Raw genomic sequence first — 23,450 nt, 5'->3', positions numbered from 1 at the left:
CTGCAGGTAATCACAGAATAATGGAATGGGTTGGACTGAAGGGACCCTAAAGATCATCCAGTACCACCCCCCCCACAGGCAGGGACACCGACACCTAGATCAGGCTGCTCAAGGCCCCATCCAGTCTGAACTTGAACACTTCCAGAGATGGGGCATCCACAACTTCACTGGGCAACATGTTCCAGTGCCTCACGACCCTAATTTTGAAGAATTTCTTCCTAATGACTAATCAAAATCTTCCCCTCTCCAAATTAAAGCCATTCCCCCTTATCCTATCACACCATGCCCTTGTAAAAAGTATCTCCCCAGCTCTCCTGTAGCCCCTTCAGGTACTGGAAGGCCGCTATAGGGTCTCCCTGGTGCCTCGTCTTCTCCAGGTTTAACAACCCCAACACAAAGCCTACCTGAGCCCCGCCGCTGCCAGGCGCGGCCGAGTTCTCCGCTGCCGAGCTCGCCGTACAGACGGCGGCACGGTTTCAATACCGGAGCAGTTCCGGATGGCGCGCGTCAGCCCGTCGCCGCCCTCCTCGGGCGCAAGCCCTCCGCACCGACCCGACGCCGACCGAACCGCCAGCCCCGTTCTCGGGGAAGGGGCCGGACGGCTCCGCGCCGGGGCTGGGCAGGAGGGCGGTCTCGCCCAGCAGAGCGGACAGCGCCCCGCTCCCGAGCCAGCGGCCCCGACCAGGGCGGGAAAGGCCCCGCGGCGCCCGCCTGGCCCCTCCCTCGCAGAGCCCGGCGAACAACCGCCTCGCCGGCCGCCCCCGCCCGTACTCGCCACCCCACCGCTCCTCCGCCGGGCGCGCCGCTTCCGCTTCCTCCTCTGGAGGCGCCAGAGCCGCCGTCGCACCGGCCAAGCGGACGGCCCTGAGGCGCCGCGTTCGCTGCAGCGCCCCCTGCCGGCGCGGCGGGTGAACGGCGGCGGGGCGGGTGAGTCCCCCAGGACCTGGCGTCCCTCTCTTTACAGCCCGCAGCGGGGGGCCCCGCAAAGCTGCGGAAATGCCACCGAAGCTCTCATCCCTTCCATAAAAAAGAAATGAAACCGTCACCAGTTTTTGTGAATTTTACTGCCATGTAAGTTTCCACTCCATGCTGCTTGATGCTGTTACGGATCACGCCGGGACTCACCCGGCTCTGCTGTCAGCGCTGTTCAAAACGAGGCACTGCAACCTGGCTGGGGATCGGTTGCAGATTGCTTGGGATTTGCACAAAAAAAGCCATTTCTCAATGTAAAGCGACTTCTTCATAGAAATAATTTTCTGGCTCAACCTCAGCTGATCCAAGAGGAGTCCTGCGGGAGCCAATGCGCTTGCAACAACAGGCAATATTAAGGAAGTGAAAAACTGGGACAGTGTGAAAACAAAGACAGCTTCATTTCCTTAAAAACACACAAGGGGAATTTCTTTGTTTGCATCAGTGAGATTTCTTGGCAAGAATCCTCAACTAACACATATTTAAATCCAATGAACACTTCTGTTCCCAGCATTTGGATCCATATAAGCTGAAGGGAGCAGCACAGTTTTCCAGTGATATTCTGCATCTCTGGCCTCACACCACGCTCCTGGGACCTGAAAACCAAGAGCTGGTGCCATCACTAAACTGCCTATGTCCTTCTGAGTGCTGAGCTCCCAGGCACAGGCAGGATGCTGCTTCTGGAGCAAAGGTGCATGCCAGACCCTAATCTACCACTCCAAGGAATGCTTTTGTCCAAAACAGACTTACATTTTTTTTCACAGGACCTGCCAGGAAGCTAGGACATAGAGGAGAGAGATGGCTGGTCATCAGACAAGGGTCCAAAGTACCGCAATAAAGAAACAGTTATATTAAGAATAAATAAATAGTAATTAAAAAAACCCTTTGTAGGCCCTTTCTTGGACAACTGTATGGATTTCAGAGCTATCCTTTCTCTCCTGAGAAGTGAACAAACTATGTTACTTTCGTTAGCTGCAGAATGAGGAAATTTATCATTACATAGCTTTATAAAACAGATATCCTATGATGGAGCGATTTCTAAGGCTGAAAACCACTATTTTTAGTAGTCTGTAAGGTACTCAAAGTGCTGATGTTCAGCCTATTTTAAATGAGAATTCAAGGAACTTATCTGGAGTTCTTATTCCAAGTGTAAACAAAATTCTTTTATTCAGAGCAGTTTCCATACCTGTATGGTCTATGGGAAGCTTAGGCCCGTAGTCATATATCAATGCCCATGCTGTAACAGAAACCAATGCAAAAATGCTTTCCTCCACTCGATGGTGCCAGTTGCACAGGGAGAACGTTTTACAGGACTGGAACCGTGCAGCTTGGACTCCAGAGCAATTATGCTCACACGGATGTAAAATGCACCAAAAGCTGTAGCAATTTGAGATCAACTAAAACCTTTAGGTGCCTGCAATATCCTATAAAACAATATTTTTTCCATTGTGATTTCTTGAGTACTTTGGAAGTAAAGAAATTGACTGGGCTTACATACACTCATGTGGCTCCTTTGATAACCAAGCTGCTGCGTGTAAAGTGCTGCTTGCATGGGAACTCAGGCTCCTGGGGGAACAGGGCAGCTAGCCAGCTACCTGGATGAAGTTTTGAATAAGCATCCCAGAGGGATGGATTTGCTAAGCTAGTTTTCAAAGAGTCCCAAATGCCTTAATACTAACAATATCAGGGACCTGTCTCTGCTGTTTCAATATAAGGGAAGAAGCTACTATGTACCACAGAGAGTGATTTTGATTGATATCTGGTACTGCAGTCCAATCTGATATGTTTTTGTAAAGGTCTCTCCAAATGCTGGAGGGTAAATAGTGAAAATAGGCATGTTGTTAAGAAGTCCCGGCAAAACAGTGACAGCGGGAGAGCTGGGCTCAGGATCTAGTCGTTTAATGTTCTCAGAGGTCTATAAATGCCTCAGCTATGACATCCTTGTCCCATGCTGCCTTTGCTTGGAATAACATCTATGACTTCTGTTCCACCTTATCCTGACATCCTCATTCAGTTGTTTCTGATTGGGATTTATTTCACATTAGGATTTTTCACGAGTCAGCATTTAAGCATGGATATCAGGGTTTGCCCCTAAACTTTGTTTACTTTCTCCATACATTACTTGCTTTGGCATGAATCATTACACTTGGTTACTGAGGGACTGTCAGCCTTTTGTGTGGTGCATAGTCTCAGGACTAAATACTTCTCCATGGCATCAGCTTACAAAAATCACTTGGGGAAGAGTGTCTGGAAAGTTGCCCAGCAGAAAAGCACTTGGGGGTGTTGGTTGATAGCCAGCTGAATATAAGCTGGCAGTGTGCCCAGGTGGCCAAGAGGATCAATAGCATTCTGGCTTGTATCAGAAACAGGGTGGCCAGCAGTACTGGGGAAGTGATTGTCTCTCTGTACTCGGCACTGGTGAGGCCATGCTTCAAATACTATGTGCAATTTTGTGCCACTCAGTACAAGAAAGATATTGAGGTGCTGGAGTGTGTCCAGGGAAAAGCAATGAAGCTGGTGAAGGGTATGGAACACAAGTCCTATGAGGAGCTGTTGACACAACTGGTACTGCTTCGTTTGAAGAAGAGGAGGCTGAAGGGAGACGTTATTGCTTTCTACAGCTACTGAAAGGAGGTTGCAGTATGGTGGGTGCTGGTCTTTTTTTCCCAAGTAACAAGGAATAGAATGAGAGGAAACAGCCTTGAGTTGCACCAGAGGAGATTTAGATTGGATATGGGGTAAAATTTCTTCACAAAAGGATCGTCAAGCATTGGAACAGGCAGCCCAGGGAAGTTACCATCCCTGGAGGTATTTAAAAGATGTGTAGATGTGGTGCCTAGGTACATGCTCAAGTGATGGAGCTGGCAGTGTTAGGTTTACGGTTGGACTTGACCTAAGGGTCATTTCGAACCTAAATGATTCTACGATTCTAAGAACTGGAAGCATTGTAAGACCAGAGTGGATAATAGAGAGGGAATCTTCTCACTTCTTATAGCTATAGCAAATGCCAAGTATTACAACTTTTGCTCTTTTTTTCCCTCTGGTTACCACCATTGGAGTGTAAGATGCTGTCAAGGAGGAGCCACATTAACTGGGAGATCCTGCATCACAGTGAAAGCACAGTGGCCTCCCTCATAGCCACCTTGTTAGGGAAGAGTGTGCCAGTCGGAAATGGATTTGAGTCCTGTAAGATCACAGTGTCTCCTGAGAAAAGGAAATGCTTGGGTACGTATTTATGTGGTTATGCTGTTATTGCAAATTCCTACTTCTGGAGTGTGAACCTATGTTCACATTTGAAAGGACTTGATAGACCACTAGAAGTTTTGCACAGTGAAGACTGAGAACTTTCAGGGTGCTGTTGTATAACAGAATTTGTTTTTTTTTCCAATTTGAGTAAGTTTTAGAGAGAGTTGCTCTGTAGAAACTAAGCATTCAACTGGACTTCTCCAGAAAAGAGACTCTACTTCCCACTCTCTGTGGCCTCCTGTGGCCTATACCTGGTGTGTTATTTACCAGTTACTGAATATATGTATAGATACCTTTTATATTGTTGATTTGTCATCCCAGCCCAGGGCCTTCGACACCCAAGATATATACCACCAAAGAGGTAATATATGCTTGAAAATTAATTACTAGCATCAGAAGAAAGGATATTTTGTGATTCCCATTGTCAGTTCACCCAAATCCCAGAAGCTTGGGCTGCTGTTGATCTGAGGAAGTGGGTCACTGGCCTTCAATGGAATAGTTTTGATGTGGGACAGTGGTGTGAACAGCAGGCTGTCCTCTCTGAGAGCTAACAATGAAGAAATCAGCTCTGAAAGTATAAAAAAAGAAAGACAGATGCAAAAGTTGTGTTAAAAGACAGAGCAGGTGCTCCTCGGAGAGAGTCTGCATGTTTATGTCAGAGCCCAGGAGTCTCACACGAGAAAACCTTGTTTATATGAACGTTGTGGTTAAGCCTCATAAATTGCCAGGTGCCACCTGGATTTGAGAGTTCCATATTGTGTTTGGTAAGCTGTGGTTAGCAACAGGGTGGTGCTGGGAGCTCGGAGGGACAAGGATAAGTGAGATAAACAGTACTGCAGTGTCTTTTAAAAGCAGAGGGAATACTGAAAGAGTGAGAGCACGCAGGAGAGAAAGGAAGAAAGCTTGACATTTAGAGCAAACTGGGCAGACATAGCAGCAGCTCTGCAAACAGACAGTGAGCTAAAGGTAGGCTGGCAGTGCTAATGACAACTTACCAGATGCTTGTAGAACATCTGAATATTGGTTCCTTTTCCTAGTTTAATATGCAGGTCGATGATATTATTTGATATGAGCTTCCTTATGTCAGAGGTTGTTCTGTTCATTTTGGTGAGACTGTCAATAATGGAAGGTCTTCCTTGATGTGAGTAAAAGTACTGCAATCTTGCTCATTTTCAGAAATGTATGTAATATTGTGATCTGTGAATAAAAGGGATTTTTGCTTTCCTTTTCAAGATAAAAACAGGCAATACTGAACACAGCTGTCAATGTCTATTAAAAAAACACAGCTGAGGGTTCATGCCTGGGGTTCACTTCATAAGATTCTGAGCAGGTTAGGCAGGGATAAGAAAGATTGTTCAGTGTGACCCCCAACTAGAATAACAGAACACAGGCAATTTTAGCATGAGTAACAGGAAATATTCCTGGTACTGGGAGTATTTCTAGCTCTCCCAAGAGCGCTGCTGAAATCTCCACTGCCTGGGAGCTAGGCAATTAAAAATGTTTGATGAGTAGGCTGCTGGCAACCATTATCTCTGCAGAAGGTGAAGGCTGACCTGAGAGGGCTTCTTTGTAATTCATTTCTTCCAGAGCACGTTCATGAAAGAGGAAAAAAACCCAAACCAATAGCTTGAACTTTTCTTTAGCAGGGATAAACTCCATCTGATTCATTGGAGTTGGCAATTAATGGCAGGAGTTATGTCATGGGTTTGGAGATGAGTATGGCACTATGGTGGTTCTTAGTCAAAGAGAAGAGTAGAGAAAGTATTAACTACTTTGCTCTAAATGTATTTGCTGCTGGCTGTTTCTTTACAATGACTTAGAGGACACATTGCTTATGGTTTAAAGATCATGATGGTGCTGCTAGTGATGGTGAAATCACACAAAATTGCATAGGATGTTATGTAGGAGAAAAACATTTGTGGGCAGTATAGGGCAATGAGTTATTCAATTACTCTTCATGCAATAGGAACATGGGACTATTCAGAGGCACACAGGTTATTGCTTAGTGGATACATTTTACCAAATCTGTCACAGGATGCAGACAAGAAAATGAGACAGTAGCGATGCATTGAATACATCTGGGCACAGATGCACGTCATAGATCTATGAATAGCAGAAACAAATAAGCATGTTGACAAGCTGGATTGGTGATGGACAGCAGGGGACTGCAGTGCAGACAGAGATATTTAGCAGAATAGGCAGTCAGATGGAGGAACATAGGCAGATGGGGACAGGCAGATAGGCAGAAAGGGGGCAGATGGGTAGCTTGTTTTCAGTGGAATGACATGAAGAGAAGATGGAGAGAAAACAAACCTAAATTTTAGTTGCCAAGCCCTAATGAACAATTTTGAAGTTAAACACAGCTTTTAAGGAAAGAGCCGAGCAGATTGATATGTCATTCTGGATTTGGAACTTCATCAAAGCATGCAGTCCTTTCCCAATGGAATCTGAAAGGCTGCACTAAAATGATGCTTTATTGAAAGGTTGCAAATGAAATAATCTCAGAAACACCCTGGACATCATCACTTTAGGCCATGACTTGGGTGTATTTCTTATGAAGGACACCTTCTGAATAGACACTGAACTGAGATTTCTACCAAGTTATGTGAATTGCTAAGTGTTGATATAACCAGTAAGAGAAGCCGCAGCAATATCTGCATCTTTTCTTACTCTAGTTGATAGTCTTAAAGTATAGTTTTCCTCATTTTTATTGCTCACACTAACTTTTTATTGCTCACAGATAACTTTTTAGTAATGAAAAAATCAGAACACAAACCCGAATCTTCTCTATGCTGTTTGTTTACTTTGTACACTTCTCATAGCCAGGTAATGAAAAATAGGTTAGTCACTTTTGTTGTTTCTACACAATTTTGTTTTCTAAGTCTGATGCAGTAGCAAAAAAGTTTCAGTGTTTGAAGTGGAAGTCTTGTATTTACTTTTATACAATTCCATATTTTCATGGCAACCACGTTGATATTACTTTTGGCTGCGTCTCTATGAAAGCTAAAATTGGGGTCGAATTTGAACAGACATTTTCAGCTTTCCAGCAGCAGTAATCCTTACAGAGAGAGTTCTCAGCAAGGTACTTAAACAAACTATTAGTTTGCAATGTATAAATATTCTCCCTATAGCAAATCCACAGCCACTATAAATTGCCGGATCTCCTTTAGAATCCAGAGAACTACAGTGCTTTGCCTCGACAGAGGATATACTCCTCCTGCTTTAATGGAGCTACTTACATTCATCACGCATCTTACAAAACTAGGGCCTGAATAATGTCTACACTGGGATTGAGTAATATGTGCTTCTCTGCCCAAGTAGAATAGCATGTATTAGACACTTCAGATCAGAACAAGGACTAACAACCGGCATGAGAGTATTTGCCTTGTTGATTTAGATGATATAGCATGAGGCAAACAAAATTCTATCTTTCAGACACCAATTGAGTCCAGTTTCATATTAAAAAGTCACCAAACTTTCAGAATGTAATTCTGTTGCCTTTAGTGGTGTTACTTACAGTAAGCTCAGTTAGGTAGAAGAAGGAAAGGGCAGATTTGGATATTTGTATGAGATGACTAATGGGTTTATTTAAAGTGCATCAGTGAACTAATAGACATGTGGATGCCTCAGGATGCCTCAAACCACATTTGGGTACTTATCTGAGATACTGAGTGAATACTGTCTGAGCCTCTCAGTGCAGTAGGTGTCTTGGATGAGTAACTCACTTTGAAAGCATTTCTCAGTTAAAGTGATAAGGACCCTGTATTTAAAACTATGGCATTATTATTAATTTTGGAATATAAACCAACTTACAGGTTCTTTCTCTTTCTCAGGTGATCTGGTTTCTGCCGGGCTGCAGATGTTAGTAGCATCACAAATGGATCTGCCTGAAGAAATTCAGCATCCATATACAAAATTTTCTGAATGGAAATTCAAACTCTTTAAAGTGAGGTCATTTGAAAAAACACCTTGTGATGATAGCCAGCACATAAACAAAGATCAGGCAGAAAAGGTTGCTGCTTCAAACAAAGAAATCATACCACATAAAAACAAAGCAGTGCCAAGAGGAGGAAAGATAGATTTAATGAGAAATAAGCAGATGCTTGAGAAAGATGCCAGTGACACAAAAATGCAAGAAAATAAAGCTCATCAGAAGAATCTGGAGCAACTTTGCCGCATCTGTGGAGTTTCATTTCAAACTGTTTTTTCCAAGAGAACTCACCCAGTGCATGGACCAGTGGATGATGAAACACTGTGGCTTTTGAGAAAGAAAGAGAAAAAAGCAACCTCTTGGCCAGATCTCATTGCTAATGTTTTTAAGATTGATGTGCGAGGGGATGTTGATACTACCCATCCCACTCGATTTTGTCACAACTGCTGGAGTATTATCCATAGAAAATTCAGTAATATTCCATGTGAAGTGTATTTTCCTAGGAACAGCACAATGGAGTGGCAACCCCACTCCCCAAAGTGTAATGTGTGCTACACTACCAGTCGGAGACTCAAGAGAAAAAGCCAGCTACCCAGTGTACAATATGGCAAACGTGTGAAGATCATTGCAGAATGTGCTCGAATAAACAGACGTGTAAAGAACAAAGCACAGATGAACAACAAAAATTTAATTAAAGAGATTTCCAGTTGCAAGAATATACATCTCAGCACCAATCTGCTTGCAGTTGACTACCCAGTAGACTTCATTAAATCCATCTCTTGTCAGATCTGTGAGCATATTTTCGCAGATCCAGTGGAAACAACATGTAGACACTTATTTTGCAGAATTTGTATCCTTAAATACATCAAGGTTATGGGCAGCTATTGCCCCTCCTGCTGGTATCCTTGCTTCCCTACTGATCTTGTAACCCCAGTGAAATCCTTCCTCAACATCCTTGATAGCCTGGCTATAAGATGCCCTGTAAAGGAATGTGACAAAGAGGTCTTGCATGGAAAATACGGCCAACATCTCTCTAGCCACAAAGAGATGAAAGAAAGAGAGCTCTACAGCCACATAAATAAAGGGGGGCGACCGAGGCAGCATCTCCTGTCTTTGACCAGGAGAGCTCAGAAACATCGTCTGAGAGAACTGAAACGTCAAGTCAAGGCTTTTGCTGAGAAAGAAGAGGGTGGTGATATAAAGGCAGTATGCATGACTTTGTTCCTGTTAGCTTTAAGAGCAAAAAATGAACACAGACAAGCAGATGAATTGGAGGCTATAATGCAAGGGAGGGGATCTGGGCTTCACCCTGCTGTGTGCCTGGCAATACGAGTCAACACATTTCTCAGCTGCAGCCAATATCATAAAATGTACCGAACAGTAAAAGCTGTCACTGGCAGGCAGATCTTCCAGCCTCTGCATGCTCTTCGCACTGCTGAGAAAGCCCTCCTACCTGGTTATCATCCGTTTGAGTGGAAACCTCCTTTGAAAAATGTATCCATTAACACAGAAGTGGGAATTATAGATGGACTGTCAGGATTGCCACTTTCAATTGATGACTATCCAATAGACACAATTGCAAAGAGATTTCGATATGACGCAGCCTTGGTTTGTGCCTTAAAGGACATGGAGGAGGACATCTTGGAAGGCATGAAAGCAAAAAAAATTGATGACTATTTGAGTGGTCCCTTCACCGTGGTAGTAAAGGAGTCCTGTGATGGAATGGGAGATGTCAGCGAGAAGCATGGAAGTGGGCCTGCTGTACCAGAGAAGGCTGTTCGCTTTTCTTTCACAGTGATGAACATTGCTATAGCACAGGGGAATGAAAGCAAGAGGATCTTTGAAGAAGTAAAGCCTAATTCAGAGTTGTGTTGTAAGCCCTTGTGTCTTATGCTGGCTGATGAATCAGATCATGAAACTCTGACAGCAATTCTGAGTCCCCTCATAGCAGAAAGAGAAGCTATGAAAACCAGTGAACTGCTACTTGAAATGGGAGGCATCCTGAGAACTTTTAAATTCATCTTTAGAGGTACAGGATATGATGAGAAACTTGTGCGGGAAGTGGAAGGGCTGGAGGCCTCAGGTTCCACTTACATTTGTACCCTGTGTGATGCAACCCGCCTGGAGGCGTCACAGAATTTGGTCTTCCACTCCATAACCAGGAGCCATGCTGAAAATCTGGAGCGATATGAAATATGGAGGTCCAACCCATATCATGAATCTGTTGATCAACTCCGTGACAGAGTGAAGGGTGTTTCAGCCAAACCTTTTATTGAGACCGTGCCTTCCATAGATGCATTGCACTGTGACATTGGCAATGCAACAGAATTCTACAGGATTTTCCAGATGGAGGTTGGTGAAGTTTACAAGAATCCTGATGTGTCTAAAGAGGAAAGGAAGAGGTGGCAGTCTACTCTTGACAGACATCTCAGGGAGAAAATAAACTTGAAGCCTATGATGAAGATAAGTGGAAATTTTGCTAGAAAGCTCATGTCCAAAGAGACAGTAGAGGCAGTATGTGAACTGATAAAGTGTAAGGAAAGGCATGAAGCCCTAAGAGAATTAATGGACCTTTATCTGAAGATGAAGCCAGTGTGGCGATCTTCATGCCCTGCCAAGGAGTGTCCAGAATTACTGTGCCAGTATAGCTACAATTCACAACGTTTTGCTGAGCTCCTATCTACAAAGTTCAAGTATAGATATGAAGGCAAGGTTACAAATTATTTCCACAAAACCCTTGCTCATGTTCCTGAAATCATTGAGAGAGATGGATCCATTGGGGCCTGGGCAAGTGAAGGAAATGAGTCTGGAAATAAACTGTTTAGGAGGTTCCGAAAAATGAATGCCAGGCAGTCCAAATGCTATGAGATGGAGGATGTCTTGAAGCATCATTGGCTATATACCTCTAAGTACCTCCAGAAGTTCATGAATGCTCATAAAACATTAAAGAGCCAGGGCTTCACCATTGACCCAGATGATAGTTTAGATGACTCCTCAGAGGTCTTGGAAAACAACGATTCAGTGGAACTCTAAATGTAAAGTGCATTTTGCATTACATTTGTGATGCTGTCTTCCTGCAATGGCAACTTTTCCAGGCATGTAGAGGTACAGGGATCTGAAACGATCCTTTTTACACTCCATGTTAAAGGTGTTGACTGATGTTTAATAAACACCACAATTGCTGGGAATTTCCAAGAGGCAATGCAATGGTGCATTTATGAGTTGTTATGTGAGGTGAAAGCAGAAACAAATTGCAAAGGATATTTTTCAGTATGTGTTCATCTTAGAGTGTTGTTTATAAGTGAGAAAGCCAAAGTAAACAAGATTTTCTACAAAGTAGTATTTTGGAACGAATACGATTCTGGAGGGTTAAGACACTTGCTGAAAAAGGGAGCATGGCTATTTGTCCTGTTTACATTTTTAAAACTATTTTGCTATTTACCTTTTAGGAGGGTTTGATTATATTATTGATGGTCCTTTGTCTTTTGCCAGTAAAAATTATCCAGTGAGATGCTTGAGTAATTGTTTGGGATAAAGTTCAGTCATTTTTGTATAAAATACTGACTGAAGATGTAATCTTAGAGCTCTTAAACCTTAAAAATTATTCTTATTTAACATTTATATTGTAGTACTGCTTAGGAGCAGATGTTGATATCGTGATGCTAATTTACTATATGAAGGCATAGGAAAGCTAGCTGGAATTTTTTGAAGGTATTTTTTTCAGAGTCTGTTTACTCTAAAATGCAAACTTATGCTCATAAATCAGGATTTACAGTGCTTTGTGGTTATCTCATTATACAAAGTACATTCAAGCTCTACTGTGTAGCTTGTTCCTTCATAAGTATTTTATATTTCCATGGTAACTTCAGTACATAGCATAAAATGTATTAGTAGATTTTTATTGGTTGAATTCCTGGCCTCAGTGAAGCCACCAGTAAATTGTCTTTAATACTAGCAGACCCAAGGATTCACTGAGTCACTTTAGTCACAGCAGACCCGTTTCTCAGGAGATGGATATTACCTTGATCAGACACATGCCAGTGCCCTGATCATCTCTGTTAGGATATTTTGCTGATGACTACTGATGTGCCCAGACTGTACTTGATACTGAGCTTTTGCACACCTGGGATACACCACACTCACAGTCTCATTTTCCAAATCTGAAAGAGAGGCATGATATTAATTAAACTCAAAGACAGCTGGCATAAGAAGATTAGTTAAAAAGTAATGAACTGTCTTGAAATTAGAGCATACTCTAGTTTGCATTATTATAGCAATGTTTAGTAGGTATTTCTTCATACTATATTAGATGAACTGTTTTGTTGGTGGTGTTTGCCTTTCTGAAGTGGTATTTAGTATATTAATATGCTAAAATTACTTGAATTTAATTAAATGATAGATTTATGAAATATACTCGAAAGTACCTGAGATGCCTCCAAATCATCTAGCATTTCAGATTTGCACCTGTAGCTAGAGTTTTACTCTATTTGGAATTATATTCCTGAAAGAAGCTTAAATGCAGAAACAATTAAAGCATGGATCTAAAAGGATCCATGTTTTTGTTTTTATTTTATGTGGCAGAAGTAATTTTGCTAGTTTAAGCGAAAAAAAACTTAGAGAATCTAGGTATTGTAGTATCTTGCTCATGTTATTTGCTATATCTTTGAGGATCTGGTATATACCATTTATAGACAATAAAAAGTAGAGTTAAGTGTTAGTAATTAGCAATATTAGTGTTATTCTGATTATGTCCTTCTTTTGATTTTATTAATGAAAGTACTATTTTTGAAAGTATTCAGTAATTTGGAATTTTGTTTTTATATAGTGTCTTTAAACATAGTTTAACATTATATCAAAATTTGCAGTTGGAAATAATGCTTTTTAGTTAGAAATAATGCTTTTTGTTTAAAACATTTACTTTTCTAAGCAGTCATAGGGACTTCAGCATCTTTTGTATGTTTTACCCTGTACATCTGCACTTACTGCATGTTCATTTCTAGATTAATTTATTCTTTCAATTCTTTGAATAAAACAAATATTTCCCATAGAGCATAAATCTCAGGTTTACGTAAATATTGTTCTTTGCCAATAAAAGCAGACAACAAGTTTTCCAGTGAGTATAAGCATCAGGTATAAAGAGCATTCTTTAGCGGTAAATACAAGTATAGTTTGCATTTTTGGTTAACATATATTTCATTATGCAAATAGTTGCCCACTTTTCTTTTTCCTCTGTACGTGTATTTGGGACAACTATATTACCTTATCTCTTATCTTTGACTCTGCTTCAATAACCTCAGGCCCACTTTGCCAATCTTTACTCACTTCATGGTGATTTTCATTCAATTTAAGTGATATACAGAGTTTTTGCTGCCTTTTCCACAGGAGAGAATTTCACCCCCAAAATAATCTGGGCCCATTCGTGGATTTACATACGTGCGTCTGGAGTGACAGACCTGACTTTGTTCATTTTGTGCTTGTAATTTCAGTGACTCCACTGACATTTTAAAATTCTAAGTTCACTTTAATAAGCTGCTGAGTTAACAGCAAGTGGTTCATCTCACTGCCTTTAAAGGGTTGAGTAAATTCTATCCATAAATGTATGATTTCTCATGACAAGGCTTATATCCTAGGGTAACTCATAAGATTGAACGGAACCTGGAGAGGGACAGAGGAATGCAGTGGCATGTGAAAGTATTATTTTGTGAAATATTATTAAGCCATCAAGACACATTTCACATTATATGAGCTCTGAGCAGGACAGCTGACACAGAAAACTACTACTATTATATTTTTTCCTTTTCTTTTTATACTTGAATCACTTCATCTTCTTTTCCCCCATTGTTGACATCTTCTGTAAAGCAAGAAACTCTTTTTGTGAGTTTTGTACTCATTAGAACAAACAGTACTAAGAGGGTAGGTACCTGCAAGTGAAGCTTTTGCAAATAGGGATAAGAATGCAGAATGCACACAGCCATGCATCAGAAAGCAAATCAATTCTGACTGCAGACAAATGCATCATATGGTTATGCAGTCAATTGTTAAGCTTTTTGATTTTGAAGAGACTTTAGAAAAATGGAGACACTTTTATTCATGGTGCTCTTTCAAACCTTCACATTTTGTTTTATGGTAATACTTGGTACAATCCCTCAGTAATTCATGGTGATTAATTTTCTTGTTCTGAAACTGTATTGACTGTAGTTGTTATACAACCACATTATGTGTCTTGCTTTTTTGGTTTTATTCAAGGGCTTTGTATTGTGAATTGCTATGTTATGAAACAATGTGAACTATGTTAAAAGCCATGATTCTGGTCTCACATATTTTTTTTCCTCACAGGAATGATTCTGTTGAATTTAAGCAATTAACCTTGACTTTTAGTCAGGTAGTTCAGAAACAAATTCTAAATACAGCATCCTAATTTCTGACTACACTGAGTTCTGTGCTTTGTCTCACCACATGGCTTCATAATTTTACTTATTATTATGGTATTACAGTTTCTTAATTATGAAACCTGTTTAAGACAAAGGTCTTGTAAATATTAAAGTTTCTGACTTTATATTTCTTAATAGTTTTTCAACTGTGCACATAATTTCAAAGTAACAGTCTTATTTTTAATTCAAATTGTGGATGTTTTTCATATTTAGGCTGCTCTGATAACCAGAGACAGCTGTGGTTCCAGCCCTGTTCTGGAATTCACTAAATTAACACAAACAAAGACAACTCTGTGAGTCTCAGCAGTCCTTTCAGCACCTTTCATCACAGGCAACTGCTTGACAGAAAACTGAACAAATTTTAAAAGAGTTTTATTTAGTCTGTAAATGGTTTTTGCTTTATTTAAAAATTCCGTCCCAGTTTTTTTTTTTAAAGTCAGCCTTGCACTGTCCATGCTAATATGTTAAGACTCTTCACTGGCTTCTGTGCATCCTTTGCATCACCTTTTGGCTCCTTGTCATAGATTAAGCTGCAAAGATTAGTTCCAATCTACTTTTCACTTCATGATTTGTAGCTTCCCTTTATTCCACTTCAGAAAACCTTTCTTCCCTGCAATGATATCTCAGAGCAAAAACACTTAAGTAAACCAACCGATTTGGATGGAATTAATAATAAGCAAATTAAATAACCTGATTTCCTTGTGCAGTCAGGTAATTAGACTTCTAGTAGCTGGACCTCATATCACCAACTTAGTTCTTTCAGCTGACCTTCAATAAAAAATGTTAGATAGAAAAAACAGAACCCATTTAAAACAACAAAATAAGCCTCAGAGAGTTTCCTGGTAAATTAGGATGATTTAATTCGTTTCTTTGTATATCTGTAATAACTGACTGAACTTTACTGTCCATGTATTATTATTAGAATCGCGATCAGATGAAGAATAATGAGGCCTGTCACCAGTTTTCTTCAGAGTACTGTTTTAGGTGACTGAACATGGCATGATTTTCAAACAGCTGACCAGCTGCAACTCCTAAAACTGGGAACTTTTCTATGTTCTGTATCAAGCTTAATATTGTTCATAATATAAAAAGACACATTGGAAAAAATTTAATTAGCACCTTTTCCAGCAGCACTGGGAGACAAGTCAACAGGTGTCTTTTCAGTGCCCAATTCCTCTTCTGAAGATGGGCATTCTGAGCCAGTGGACAAGGAAATAAACAATAAACACCACCTGAAAGAGTTCCTGCATACTTGTGGAAGCAGCCAGTGTCCCTTTCTTCCTTTATATGTGTATGTATTGAGAAATCAGAATCATAGAACTATAGAACCACTAGGCTGGAAAAGACCTTTGAAATCATTGATTCCAACCATACCTGTCCACTACTAAATCATATCCCTAAGGACTTCACTTACCCATGGTTTAAATACCTCCAGGGATGGAGATTCAACCACCTCCCTGGGCAGCCTGTTCCAGTGCCTGGTAACCCTTTATGTGAAGAAATTTTTCCTGATGTCTAATCTGAACCTCCCCTGGAGCAACTTAAGGCTATTCCCTCTTGTCCTATCACCTCTCACTTGGGAGAAGAGACCAACACCCACCTCGCTACAACCACCTTTCAGGTAGTCATAGACAGTCATAACGTTTCCCCTCAGCCTCTTTTTCTCTAGGCTAAACAACCTCAGTTTCATCAGTCACCTCTCATAAGGTCTGTTCTCCAGGCCCTTCACCAGTTTTGTTGCCCTTCTGTGGACACACTCCACCACCTCAATGTCTTCCTTGTTGTGAGGAGCCCAAAACTGAACACAGTATTTGAGGTGCGGCCTCACCAATGCTGAGGATAGGGGCAGAATCACTTCCCTGGTCCTGCTGGTCACAGTGTTTCTGATACAAGCCAAGGTGCCGTTGGGCTTCTTGGCTACCTGGGCACACAGCTGATATTCAGACTAATATTCAGCTGGCTGTCAACTAATACCCCTATATCCTTCTCTGCTGGGCAGCTTTCCAGCCACTCTTCCCCACATGGTTGTTGTGTCCCAAGTGCAAGACTTGGCACTTGGCCTTGTTGAACCTCATCCTGTTGGCCTCAGTCCATCAAACCAGCCTGTTCAGAACCTCCCTACCCTCAAGCAGATCAACACTTCCACCCATCTTAGTGTCATCCACAAAACAAATCCCTTAATCCAGATTATTAAAAAAGATATTTAACAGAACCGGAGCCAGCACTGAGCCCTGGGGAACACCACTTGTGATTAGCCTCCAGCTGGATTTAACTCCATTTACCACGACTCTTTGGGCCTGGCCATCCAGCCAGCTTCTTACCCAGCAGAGGGCATGCCTGTCCAGGCCAGTGGCAGACAGTTTCTCAAGCAGAATACTGTGAGAAACTGTGTCAAATGCTTTACTAAAGTCCAGGTGCACTATACCCACAGCCTTTTCCTCATCCACTAAGCAGGTAAGCTTGTCATAGAAGGAGATAAGGTTAGTTTGGCAGGACTTGGCTTTAATAAACCCGTGTTGACCAGGCCTGGTTGTTTTGCCTGTGCTGTGTGATAGCGCTCAAGGTAAACTGCTCTATGACCTTACCCAGCACCAAATTCAGAACGACAGGTCTGTAGTTCCCTGGATCCTCCCTCTGGCCCTTCTTGTAAATGGGCGTAACATCTGCCAGCCTCCAGTCAAGTGGAACTTCCCCCGTCAGACAGGACTGCTGGTAGATGATGAAAAGGGGTTTGGTGGGCACCCCTGCCAGCTCCCTTAATAGCCTCAGGTGGATCCCATCCGGCCCCATAGATTTGTGAATGTCTAATTGGCCAAGCAGGTCTCTAATAATTTCCTCTTGGATCACTGGAGCTTTGTTCTGCTCCCCCTCTGTGTCTCCTGTCTCAGGAGCTGAGTAACGAGAAAGCATCTGACCTTACTATTGAGGCAAAGAAGGCATTAAGTACCTCAGCCCTATCCTCATCCTATTGTTCCCTCTGCATCCAACAAAGGATGGAGATTCTCCTTAACCCTCCTTTTGTTGTTGATATATTTGTATAAACATTTTTTATTCTCTTTCAGAGAATTAGCCAATTTATATTCTAGCTGGGCTTTAGCCCTTCTGATTTTCTCTCTGCATGATCTTACTTCATCCTTGTAGTCTTCCTGCGATGCCTGCGCCTTCTTCCAAAGCTCGTATACTTCCCTCTTTTTTTCTGAGATGCACCCCAAACTCTCTGCTAAGCCAAGCTGGTTTTCTTCCCCGATGGCTCATTTATTGGCACATGGGGATGGCCTGCTCTTGATCTGCCGGGATTTCCCTCTTAAAGAGCATCCATCACTTTTGGGCTCCTTTGCCCTTTAGGACTGCCTCCCAAGGAACTTTCTCAACCAGCCTTCTGAACAGTCCAACATCTGCCCTCTGGAAGTCCAAGCTGGCCGTTCTACTCACTCTCATTCTTACTTCTAGAACTGAGAATTCTATAATCGCTGTGCCCCAGGTGTCCTCCAAATGTCGTATATCCCACAAGGCCTTCCCACCAGGTTTATAAGGTTATGGTCTTGATTTTTTAAAGGAAAAAATGTGCTTTGGTGTCACAATTTTCAAAGGTCATGTAGAGATATCAAATTGGAGTTTGATTTTCAGAGGCTTCCTTCCCAGAAGTTAGTCTTGTTTGAAACAGGATGTGGTAGGAAATCAAATACGGAGAGAGCTATAGCCACCAATCATGAATAAAAAGAAGCTAGTCCTTCTGTGCTCAATACATTAAGTCTGGCAGTAAATAACTTCACATATTCCTTTTCAATTTGAATTCAATATTTTTCTTTTGCTTGGGACTCCCAACTGCATTATTTCTGCTCCTAGTCATGGTCTATTGGTGCAATGAGTCACTCTAAACTGTGACACACACTTTAGTGCTACCACTAAAGTTTGTGCGTGCCTTTCCTGTAGGTACATCAGGGTCCAAGCACCTTTCATGGTGTTAAAATCTGTAGATTATTATTGTAAAATTTAATAACCACATGGTGTTTCTAAAATGTGGATGGGAATCATGATGCTGTTTGCTGTGGCTATGTAACACATAGGCCAGCTGGATGCAAAACCAACAGTGATTTACTTCTATGCTCAAAGCTACTTCATTTTATCTTCTAATTCTAACCTGCCTAAGGAAGAAGCATCCTGTCTGAATTAGCTGGTTTTGAAACCAATGAATGCTCTAACAAGTACATGACTCAGAAGTGTAATCAGAATTATCAGGGAATTAAGTATTTTCTGCAGTCTTAAATGCAATGTCAAGTGTCTTCTTTACATGATTATGTTCACATATCTCTTTAAGTCTGAGTCCTTTGGAATATTATATACTACTTTGACTACCTCTTTCTGCAGTGACTGAAGTCTCTGAGCTGTAATTTATTGCTGCTTGTACTGCTCTTCACTGTGAGGCTGGGACATGTTTCAAGCAAGCAACTTATCCCTGCTACTCAAATAAACCATACATTTTAAAGAAACACAGCCAAAATACACAATACAATAACATTATAGGGCTCATAAGGAATCTAATAATTGTCTGACTGTGAATTGCTTTTTTTCATAGTCACAGCCTTAAAGCAAAGAACAACAAGTCAGGTAAGAATTGGAAGGGGCCGAATGTGTTCTTGTGCTTGCCAAGTGCTGAGTGCACCTGCTTTCAGCTCCTAGGGGCTCAGAGAGTCAATACAGCTGCAGGAGTCAGTCCTGGAAACTCAAAATATGCTCCCCAAAATACTGCAACCAGACTATCGGTGCCTGAGCTTTAATCTCAGGCTGAATATCGCTTCTGCTAGGCCAGTGTCAAGCTTTCGCTTTGGAAAATGTTTCCATCCTTTTATTTGTCTGCACTAGCAGACAAATTGGTCAAGTAAAGTGACCCATAAAGTGAGGCCTGAGGAATTTCAGATTATGGTTTTTAGGAGAGGTAACAGGCAAAAATGAGAACAGGACATTGCCAGGGAATTCAATAATGGTGTGGAGTCTTTTCTTGTAAAATGGTGAGGAGATGAGGAGTGAAGTTTTGTTGTGTGAGCATATTTTTCCTCTTTGCTGGTGTTGTGATGATGTGGCTTTAATTTTGGTGTGGATTTTTTTTTTTTGTTGATGTAAATGAAGTCTATGAGGAGTGTATGATGCATGCATATTTTAATGACAATTCAGCTGAATATGACCTATGAATGACCTATAAAAGGGGATGTTGAACTTCACCAGTTTGAGGGGACTTTACGTGGGCATGTTATTCATTTATTCCCTGGAAAAACATACAACACTGTACTCTGAGGTTACATAAAGTAGCATGACAAAGGAAATGGGAAGCTGGCATTGAAATCTACGAATTTATACCAACACCACACTGATGAGTGGAGAGTCAGTCAGGGTGACGTACTTCCAATTTACAAGCTCTACTGAAAGTATAACCTCCACCAGCATATGAAAATTTGGAAAAGGAAGCTTTGTATGGTTGCCCTTTACTTTCCTCTGCTGTTGGCTTGAGTTATGAAGGTTTAAAGTACTGTGCATATATGTCTGTGTTGACCCAAACACTGCGCTACATGTGCTGCTTTGTAAAGGAGTGGCTGCTTGGGGTGTGCACATAGTGATCAAATGGCTGACACCTGTTCCTGTTTTTCTTTTTTTATTCAGGGGTCCAGCTTGAGAGCTGGATTGTGAATGCTGATCTGTTATTGTTGGCTCACAAATATTGAGCTGATGTTATTGATTTTTTGAAAAGATGTTTGGAGCAGTAAAAAAGATAGAAAATAAAGCCAAGAATGATGAGGCTACACAAATAGGCAATAAAAGATTCCACAAAAAAAAAAAGCTAGTAAACTCCTAGGCTGTTCAACCGTGACAATGTCCTTTTCAATCTGAATCCAGTCCTCTCCTCATGCTTTGTGCTGCCAGCTGCATTTGTTTCCACCCTTACATTGGTCCATTGGCTCAGTCACTCTGAGCTACATCTTGCTTTTTTAAGCTTTCACACCCTACACAGTCATCCTGGGTGGGCAGAGGAAAAAATGTTTAGTGGAAGATCTAGAGTAAATGATAGAAGTCTTGTTCATCAGAAGGTACAACTTCTGAAGTCAGTGGGAACTCACAGCATGGGGCAGCTGTGAAGTTAGATCCCTCATCAGACTTCAGATAGACGCATGCTGTCCTTTTGTAGAATTTGGGATTTACAGTGTTTGATTTACCGCAAGAGCAGGTGAAAAAATGCAGTAATTTCTATTTAAACTTTATTAGCTTACTAGATTTTTAAAAATACAAAAACAAAGCAGTTTTTGAGGACAGTGGTTTAAGAATGCAATGAAATGATACTATGAGATGATATTCCACAACTGTAGCCCAAATCATCATATAATCATTTGGTACATCTCAAAATAAAATAATAATCATCCAGAGTGAAGTGCTCCATAAGTAAGCTTTCCATAATTGAAGTCCAGAAGGAAACTGACCTTCAGGGACTTCAGCCACTACTTTAGTTTAAAACCAGAGTAGTTAGTCTAATTTTATTTCATTACACCAAAATAAAAATGGAGTACTGCAGTTATAAATTAGGCAAAATATTTCTAGAACTACTCACTAAGATAAAAAATGAAAATGGGTGATATAATGTTCTTTATGGACAGATGCTAACAACACTCAGTATATGGGACAATGTCTTATACTATGGGCAGTTCTATTCATCTCACTGGGGATAACTGGGGAGTAAGTTCTAGCATAAAATAAAGCACAAAGTTAACAGTATATAGTTGTGTGTTTACAAAATGCCCTCTATGATGGGGCTCCTATCTAGATATTACAAAAATGCACATAAGAAACAAAATAAATTAATGAGCTTTTAAATGTAACGAAAATATCGAGATAATTGAAATCAATTAAAAAAAAGATCTCTTTGAACTCCAATAATACATTCTGTTTCAACCATTACTAGCTGTCTTTCCTTTTCTTCCAGGTAAATAGAAAACGGTAGTGAAAATCTATTCAAACAATCTCCGCAGAAAGGACTTTTTCACAGGCTTTGTTAACTTCATGGTTGTCTTTTTGCGCAATGGTTTCATAGGCTGCTTTGTCAGGTGCACTACCTTTTGGGGAGTTTGTAAGCCTTTATAAAGGTCAACATGCTGATTGCAGAAGTACTTGACGTTTGCTTCTGAGAGATGCAGGAGCATGTTCTCTGAGAGATTCATACATTGCGCATGGACCCAGTGGCTAGCCCCACTGGAACACAGTATCATTGCAGGCTTGTTAAGTTCTGTTGAATAGAAAGGGACCCAGGTGTTAATGTCAATATTACAACTGGCAGAGCAGGTGATCCAGTAACCTGTTTCTGATTCATCTTCTTCATTATCTTCATTGTAAGTATCAGTATCATCAACATCAAAGCTATTGGTTTCAGCACTAAGACAAAACTCTTCTGAATCTTCAAATGGAGTGGAGTCTCCAGGGTCTTCAGTCAATGTCTGACTGCAAATTTGTGCTGTCAGTTCTTCCTCCTTGTCTCCTTCTGCTCCTTTGCATTTCAAAATGTAGAAGTAGTTTCCATCTGAGATTAACTGTTTGTTGGCTCCTGGAATGCCCAGCAATACAGAACCTTTGCCCATATCACAGCCAAACCACACTCTAGAGTGTTTAATATCTGATGTCCAGTCCGGGCTTGCCCTTTCAACAATCTCTATGTTATTATCTTCCAGAACTATTCTGTTACACACCAACCGTTTCTGGTTGTCAGACTGGTAGCCCCCGACAAGGACAAATTGGGTATCACTGGTTTGAGTCACTATAGCACTTGATACAGATACCCCCCCTGGCAAGATAGTACAGGTCACAGCTGGGCTGCCCAGTGGGAGATCAACTTTTAGCTTGTACAAGCTGGGGGGCCTGGTGTTACTTCGAAGCGAATGGCCTCCCAAGATGTAGATTGTATCATTTCTAGCAACTGAAACGTGGAAAGAAAGTCCATCTTGAAGCTCTGGAAGCATATATGATGTACAGCATCCAAACTCAAAATCAATAAGAAACACAGATGGCAAACAGTCAACTACACTGTTCCATTTTTCGGTGGTTCTTTGTGCAAGAGGAGTATATGATCTCCCTCCAAATATAACACTCACAGTTTTTCCCCGGCTATGAACTACGTTAATTGTATGCCCATATCTAGCTTCAGGGACATCTCCACCCAGGTCTTTCTCAACACATTGGAAAGTGGTTTTCTTGCTGGTTTTGCTCACCAGACTCATAATGTAAATCTTATTGGAAAGGTCATTGTTAGGCGTTTTCCCACCGTGAATGATATACTGGTATTCATCAGAATCTGCACTGCCTCTGCGCACGCAAACAGCAGGGTAGCGGAGAGGGGGGAGGTAACAGGAGTCTTTAGAGAAGAAGGCAGGTTTCATTTTGAACTCATTGTGCTTTAAATCGAGGAGAAAAACACCAGTGGGACAGGATCTCTTTGGCCATCCTTTCTGCCCAAAAAGGAAAACATTCCCATCAAAATTCAGGAGCGAGAAGCCTGGTTGCAGCAAGGACGAATTACCGACCACTGATACCACCTGAAGCGAAATTTCATCTGCTGACTGGGCCATCCTGTGGTCAACAGCTGAGAAAAAAAGTGCAAAAAAACCAGATGAAACATATTTTAGACCCTATGAGAGCTGTTTAACAGTTTGTAGATAAATCGTACTAAAGCTGCGTTTCAGTTCACTCTTTTGAGAACCAAGAAGAGACCCTTTTCTGCAACCCAACTGCGAGCGCCCCGAGGCCGCAACACCCACAGCCCGTAGACGTCCGCGCGCGCGGCTCTGCGCGGGGCCCCGCGCGCTGCTGGGGCCGGTAGTTCTGGCCCGGGCGGGAAGACG

The 23,450-nt window shown here is 41.5% G+C and overlaps 3 protein-coding genes across 4 annotated transcripts in view; 1 reads left to right on the top strand and 2 right to left on the bottom strand.

The window, feature by feature from the left end:
- The window catches only part of TRAF6 (TNF receptor associated factor 6), a 372,770-nt gene that overhangs the window by 20,905 nt on the left and 328,415 nt on the right, over window positions 1-23,450 (bottom strand). Inside the window, exon 1 of one of the 2 annotated variants that reach the window (XM_069858077.1) lies at window positions 405-631. The exons of the other annotated variant lie outside the window; for it this stretch is intronic. The gene's annotated coding sequence lies outside the window, so the exon portion shown is untranslated. Of the gene's footprint in view, window positions 1-404; window positions 632-23,450 lie in introns of those variants that run through there. 2 annotated transcript variants of the gene reach the window in all.
- Window positions 8,060-11,179, top strand: RAG1 (recombination activating 1). Its single transcript, XM_069857012.1, has one exon. It carries the CDS (start codon window positions 8,075-8,077, stop codon window positions 11,177-11,179), a length of 3,105 nt encoding a protein of 1,034 aa, XP_069713113.1. The 5' UTR covers window positions 8,060-8,074.
- RAG2 (recombination activating 2) lies at window positions 21,570-23,177 on the bottom strand. The gene has a single exon (XM_069857010.1). It carries the CDS (start codon window positions 23,175-23,177, stop codon window positions 21,570-21,572), a length of 1,608 nt encoding a protein of 535 aa, XP_069713111.1.

Source organism: Phaenicophaeus curvirostris, chromosome 5 (assembly GCF_032191515.1).
Source record: "Phaenicophaeus curvirostris isolate KB17595 chromosome 5, BPBGC_Pcur_1.0, whole genome shotgun sequence".
NCBI lineage: Eukaryota > Metazoa > Chordata > Aves > Cuculiformes > Cuculidae > Phaenicophaeus > Phaenicophaeus curvirostris.
The sequence above is the reverse complement of the archived record's forward strand: the minus strand, read 5'-3'. Positions and strand labels throughout refer to the sequence as shown.

Bases quoted from the DNA above. Each gene is read 5' to 3' on its own strand.
- RAG1 (XM_069857012.1), top strand. From the start codon at position 8,075: ATGTTAGTAGCATCACAAATGGATCTGCCTGAAGAAATTCAGCATCCA.
- RAG2 (XM_069857010.1), bottom strand. From the start codon at position 23,177: ATGGCCCAGTCAGCAGATGAAATTTCGCTTCAGGTGGTATCAGTGGTC.